Below are 7,208 nucleotides of genomic sequence, written 5' to 3' on the forward strand. Positions count from 1 at the left end.
CTGGTTCCAGTGTTGGATAACATCAATAGTAAATTCGAGCCTGCGCGCGAACTTAATTTATACTCTATAAATATACAAATTGATTTCAAAACTTTTTTTCAAATCCCACCTGAAATAGTGAACATGTGAATAGTGAACAACTGATATTAGTAAAATTCATATGAATCCGCTTGTGGGTTTTATTTTGACTATAACTTTTTCATTTAATTGGAATATTGCTAATTATTAATTTCGTTTTAACTTAAACGACACATTAAAGCTGGTTTAACATAAGATTCATTATACATATATATATATGGGCTTCATAATTGATTGGCCGTTTAAAAAGTATTTTATTTTGCCAAAGAAAAGCAAAAGAGAAAAACCATTTATAAATATGCAACAGATTATACAAATACAATATACAAATACGATACATATAAAGAGATATCAAATGTACGATTATATCACAATAAAACAGGAATACATACACTTCTTTTTTTTTACAATAAAAAAAAAACTTTAAACTTTCAAAAGCGACATAACTACATACGCTATATATATACTACATAATTTATAATTTATACTGACTATTTGACTATACTATATATTATATGTATACAGCGTTGATAAGGATTTGATTAGCTGATCAAACGATCGAATGAGTTAATCTTGGTTGGATGTCGGTTCCTCCCACTTCTCTTTCTCCCTTTCTCAGTTATCATTCGATAAATTTGTGATTTTGGTTGCATACATATTGGCCACCTTATAGATAAATTCGTATTGCTCCTTGGTTTGAACGGCACTGGCTCTGCCTCGTCGGACATAGTACACCAATTGTGGTATATCCACTGAACGTTTGGGTGTCTCAAGACTACGTATGGCCATGTCCGATGCTATAATTGTCCCAGTTCGTCCAGTACCTGGAGAGCAGTGAATGGTTAACGGTCTGGGAGAAATAGAAAACACAGAAAACAATTAAACAGGTCATGCAAATACATATAGAACGTAGAAGTACAACTCTTACCCTTGTTGTTGACGTCCTGTGGCTTTTACAATGTTGACATTGTTGCCATTAATCTCATTGCTGCCGCCAGCTTCTGTTTCGACATCCTTTTCTTTTTGTTTTTGTTCTTGCTGCTGCTCCTCCAGGCAATACGTCTTGAGGGAGGAGCGTGCCTCCAGCAACATGGCAATAATGGGAGCCTCATCGGCAGGCACACCCCTCTCGGGCCATTTATACCAATAATGAGTCAGCTCACGACACTCCTCACCTCCGTCCACATGCTTAAGCATAAGCGTCGAAATGGCATACTTGTCCTTGACCTCACGATTTTTTAATGTCACCTGATAATCGCCATAACTACTATGATTATCCAATGTGGCGGAGGGGGGCAAATATTCGGCGCATCGCTCAATGCCTTCCTCGCTGAGATCAGTGGCCTGAATGATAACACGCGACTGCTGTTCCCAGATCATTCGCCAGAAGTCTGTAGTTGTGCTTTCTAGCGGCGCTTGGCAGGCTATATAATAATTCGGAGCATCTCGAGGGCCCTGTTGTTCAAAAGCAGAGAAAAAAACGTGTGTGAGTAATGACATAACCATTAATTAAAACCTATTTCCTCTGTATACATATATACAATGTGTATTCGTCAGTCAGTTAATGGCCCTGCGCGCTTTTCTGATAAATGCTCACTGGCTGAGCGACGACTTGGCTCTTTTGGCTGTATCTGCTTATGTATATACATATACGATGTACGATGTATGTAAAGAAATCACGATCACGGCATGCTTAGGTTATCGCCAGGTGGGCGGCTCGGCTCTTCTGTAAGCAATTGCTATCCAACTTTCAAAGTTTTTTCTTTTTATATTTATATATAGCGTTTTTGCCTCAATGCATTTCAATTCAATGGCCATTTTCAACGATATGCTTCAATGCATTTGCACAATTGTTTTAATCTGCTCCTTAAAAAGCTCTTTTCCATGTCAATGCCCCTAACCATAACTGGTTATCTATGGCGAAAAATTGCCTATGACTACATATCAATTGAACGTTTATGCATCTACATCATTACAGATATAATGAATTCGAAATAATCTTTGTCTATATCTTTATATCTGCTTTAAAAATAAGATATTGTAGATAGGTGCGGTCTAAGTTTGTGTGAAAAAGCAAGCTAATGGATCTTGCCCCGTAAAAGTAACAAAACAAACCGAAACTTATAGAAATTTTTGATCTTTTTATACATTTTTGTGAAAATCTTTTTTAAAATTCGTCTTGAAAAAAATATAAAACATAATGGTTTTAAATATAATTAGGTCGATACAAAGACATCTCAGATATTATATATTAGATTCATTTTGTCTATCCTTAAAAACTTTCCCCTATTGCCGTAATTATTTAAAATAGTTTTTTTTCGCGCTTCGCTCATTTGCCTATACACACACATGCGATAGAAAAGAGTCTAAAAATTATTTCATACATAGTTTGCATAGTTCGTCTAATCTCATGAGGCGTATAATTTTATGCCCAGGCGCCGTATTTAATGGCCCGCGCTCAAGTTGTCTTCATGCAAGGCTAAGCCTAAACCAGAGACAGACTGAGCCACTCCCACTCCCAGTGAGAAACTGATGTGAGAAAGTCAGACTTTTCCATATTATTGTCACTTGTCTACTCTCGTATCGCTTACCCGCACATAATTGGCATTTATATATTCCGTTTTGTCATCATCGTTTTGACGCTGGAGCACTACACGCGTCTCAGGAAGCGGTATGACATTGGCATAGCTGCACCACAAAAAATGACAAAATGTTATTTGAGATCGCATCGTGAGTCATGATCATCATCAATTTAATTGTGTATGTATTCCGATGTGGGCGGAAACCAGGAAGAAACGACAACAAAAGCAACAAAGATGAAATTGAAATATGGAATTACAAATTTTGTATAAATAAGGGAATATGAATAACTCACCGATTTTTATCCTCACAACCAGCTGGCACCTCATCCGCTCGTGCTATAATTTGCGGTACATCACGAAACTCTTCAAATAATGTAGAACGCTGTGTCACAAATTTTCCCAGTTCATGGGCCGATAGCAAATTGTGGCGCAGCGATGGATCATCGAAAGCAGCATTGCCATATGTACGCTTGGAGGCCCGCAAATCTCGTCCACCTTTACTCCGACGCACACTGCCCAATACAGATACATTGTCCAAGGAATAGGCATCAAGACTAACGGGACGACATCTCTGGCCATAGGACATTTGCTTTTGACGTTTACGCATTAGATAGAGGAAAGCCACCAAGAGTATAAGGGCCACAACTCCAATAACGCTTACGGTGATGGCTATAATCACATTGACATCTGTGCCTTGAGAATTTGGTTGAGGATGAGCCGTTTGAATGGCATCCAATTCCAATTCATTGGTGAGTGTAGGCATTAAAGTGGGCTTGGGGCTAGGCTGGGGACTGGGGGTGGGGCTGGGACTTGGGCTTGGATTAGGGCTGGAGGAATAAACGGGAGAAAGAGTTGTTGGGGCCGGTGGTGGCGGAGGAGGATTTGTGGTGGTTGCTGTGACTTCGGGAAGCATTTTGATACTTGTACTAGGTAAAGGAGTCGTTGAAGTTGTTGTTGTGGTGGTGCTGCTAGTTGAGTCGTCTAACAAACTTATCAGCGGCGGAACTGGAGTTGTTGTTGTTGTAGCCATTACAGTATTATTATCTACATCCACCTGTTGCCTTTTGACATCCTCATCATTATCATCTGCAACATCATCTTCTTGTGCTCCATTATTGTCTTCATCGTAAAGGTCTGTTGCAGCTGCCTTAGTTTCCCCAATGCTTGTAGTATTTTTTGCAATGGTGGGAGTTTGATTTGCACCTGCTGGAGCTGCCTCTGTTAAGTTTTGCAGCCTGTTATCAATTATTTCAGTAATTGTTGTTGCTGTTGTTGTTATTCCTGGTATTATAGTTGTTGCTGGCACTTCACTCTCACTATTATTATTATTGTTATTGGTTTTCTCAGCTGTTTCACCCACTGTTGTTCTAGCAGTTGTTGTTGTTGTTGTTGTACTTATTTTATCAGCTTCGATTTCTTTTAAATTTCTCACTGTAGTTATTTCCACTTCATTGCTGATTTGAGCGATTTCCTTTGGTGTTGTTGCAGTACTTAACTGCTCGACGGTTGCTCGCTGACTGGCCGTCTCACTATCTTTGTTCGTACTTGCGCTGCTAGTGACGTCATAAGCCTCTGTCGTTGTTGTCGTTGTCGCTGTTATCGTTGTTGTTTTCATTGCCATTTCATTGCTAGTTGTTGTTGTTGTTTCTGTGTTTGGCATGTGGATATGATTGTGGGTGGTGATATTTTTCGTAATGTCTATTACAGCTGACGGCTCCGTGGTTGTTGTTGCTGTTTCCGTTAGCTCCAACATTTTAGCTGCTGTTAAGTATAAATCATTTGAAGTTGGTGTTGTTGTCGTTGATGTTGTTTGTTTTAATTCATTGGAAATTTGTATTGCTGGTGGAGTAGATGCCGCCAAATTTAAATCATTTGAAATGACTGTTGATGCTGCTGTTGTTGTTGTAGGTGTTGCTGCTGGCTCTGTTATGTCAGCTGTGGCTAACCGATGAACTACTGGTTCGCCTGTTAAGTCCGGCTTAGGAGTAGTCGTTACATCTGAAGTGCGCTTTAGTTCCACTTCTGACTCTGGTTCCAATGTTGTTGTTGTTGTTGTTGATGTTGATTCCGTGGTGCTTTTTGTGTTTATTATTAAATCAGAATTTATAGCTGGTGTCAAATCAACATAATTTAACTTGGCTGACTCTGTGGTAGTTGCTTCTTCTGGGCTAGTTGAAATTTTTACTACCACGTCTGTTTTGTTTATTGCCTCGGCGTCCAAATTATTTAATGCTGTTGCTGTCGTTTCTTCTAATGTGGCCAATTTTTCAATTACTGGTTCTACTGTTAAGCCTATCGTAGTACTTGTTTCAGTTTTGTTTACAGGAGCAGTTTCTACGAATTGTAGTTTAGTATCCGAAGCCTCTGATGTTGATTCCGTGCTAGTTGTTGTCACCATTGACTCTGATAGTTTATCTAAATCGTTAGCAATAGTTGTTGTTGTTGATGTCGTCGATGTGTCTGCTAGTTTTGTTACCTTTTGAACTAGTGGTTCTTCAGTTAAGCCAGCGGTAACAGAAGGCTTAACAGTTGTAGTTCCAGCCGTTGTTATATTGAGGTCAGCTGCCTCCGTTATTTTTGAACTTCTCAAAGATTCTGTCGTCTCTTCCATTGCTTTGGCTGATCCTTCTGTGGCATCTAATGTCGTACTAACAACGAATTCAGTTCGATTCTCACGCATATTCTCAACATTTTGCCAATCTAAAACATTCTTCTCATAATGTTGGTCAGTTATGTTTTTCATTTGATCAATCTCTTGAGTTTCAATATCATTGGGCAACATGGATTCAGTGGTAGTCGATGTGGTTGAACTCTTGGGCAATGCATTCATCATGGCTGCCAAGCCCCAAACTTCGGGACTTAATTGTTGAGCATTTGTTGAATTTTCACTAATAAATTTAGCTCTTTTCTCCGGCAACTGATGCCCTAGAATGATGGAAGTTGTGGATTTAGTATCGTCATCAATATCATTTTCATGAGAGGCTGCTTGAGCAGGCATAGCAGTAGACCTAACAGTCGTACTGATGATCAACGGTTGCAGCTTCATGGGAGTAACCGAAAAGGATCTTTCAGTTGTCATGAAAATTTGCATGGAACGTCCCTGATCCAAGGAGCGCGTTGTTGTGGTATTTGGCATACTTTCTGTTGTCGTATGAAGTGGTGGTGTTGTTACTTTGGTCTCCAATACGGGAATCTTGAACTCTGACGGTGTAGTAGTTTCTCCTGCTGGCTGTTCTCCATTTGTAGTTTTTTCTGTTACCAACTTGCTCTCACTTTCTGTCCCAACAACAATGTCAGGGTCAATTGTGATTGCTTTTTTTGTGGGCTTAGGGTTTTCTTCCAATTCCATTTCCATATTTGTCACATTTTTGTAAGGGATTTCGATTTCTCTCTTTGTTTTCGCAATTGAACGTGCCTGTGTTGACATTATTGCCCAGGCCAGAAGCAATAAGCCTGAGGCCTGCAGCCAGCTCATTTTAATGTTTCGGTCTCTGTCTCTCTCCCTGGGTTTAGTTCTACACGACGATTTTATTTGTTAGGTTCGTGGCTTGAAAAAAAAAACCAAGCGCAGCTTAAAAATATTTCACCTTTGCTTTTCGCTGTTGTTGTTTTTATTGCTATTCGTTTTCGATTTATTTGTAATTCTTGTTCGTTGTGCCCATTTTTACAAATACAATTTTCGATTTATTTTTAGGTTTCTTCCATTGATTTTTTGTATTTTTAAAACTTTTTATTGATGTGTCACTGTAAAAAACAAGAAATTGATAATAATTGGATTAATAAATGGTTATCTTTAGTTTTTACAGAAATTATTGAGCTAATGACCTGCCTGCATTATTCACAATCAGATACTATATTATAATCTAACTATCTTATCTTGAGAACTATTTACTTTCACTATCAAAAATGTCAACGAAAATAAAACAAATAGTAATGATGTTAAACCCTAATGAAACATAAGCTCAAAAGTTCGTCGAACGCCCTTAGTCTTCTTAGTAAGCCAAAAATAGCTAGCCATATATATAACTGGGATAGAAGGTTCATTCAATCCAACAGGCTATCCGAGTGCATGAAGTTCATTCAACTGCAACCTTATGGATATATTGCCCCAATCGGGGGTCCTTCCGGAGCACAATAACCCATCAAAAGTTGTTCATGCTTCAACAAAATCAACAACAAACAACATAGGGCCAATAATAACTATTCCATATACCCCATAACTATATATAATGGAGTAGAAAGAGGTAAAAAGAGGTGGCTGTGGCTATTTATGTACTGTACATACATATGTACTTTGGCTTCCCTTCACCATGGTTGCGTTTGCTTTTGTTATCTACTCGATTTGCCTTTTGTCCCGATGTCATGTCAATAATGCATGCAATGGGAGCTAAAGGGGGTTGGGCCTAAGTGCTGGTGGAGTTGGAAAACTCGTCTCTCCTGGCAATTAAGTTAATGCTAAAAGCCTGGATTTTGGTGGTGGTTCCTGGTGTTAATTATGGGTCTTGGATGGAAGTTCTAGTCAGGTGTGGCATCGACTGACACCCCTTC

At 39.0% G+C, this 7,208-nt stretch overlaps 1 protein-coding gene across 1 annotated transcript; it reads right to left on the bottom strand.

Annotated features, from left to right (window-relative positions):
* Nucleotides 1-146: 146 nt before the first annotated feature.
* Nucleotides 147-6,240, bottom strand: LOC6649663 (mucin-2). Its single transcript, XM_023179846.2, has 4 exons — nt 2,954-6,240; nt 2,670-2,766; nt 1,007-1,533; nt 147-928 (listed from the first exon to the last, which is right to left on the bottom strand). Exons 1-4 carry the CDS (start codon nt 6,133-6,135, stop codon nt 694-696), a joined length of 4,041 nt encoding a protein of 1,346 aa, XP_023035614.1. The 5' UTR covers nt 6,136-6,240; the 3' UTR covers nt 147-693.
* Nucleotides 6,241-7,208: the final 968 nt, after the last annotated feature.

The sequence above is a fragment of the Drosophila willistoni genome, chromosome 3R, assembly GCF_018902025.1.
Source record: "Drosophila willistoni isolate 14030-0811.24 chromosome 3R, UCI_dwil_1.1, whole genome shotgun sequence".
In the NCBI taxonomy this organism is placed as follows: domain Eukaryota; kingdom Metazoa; phylum Arthropoda; class Insecta; order Diptera; family Drosophilidae; genus Drosophila; species Drosophila willistoni.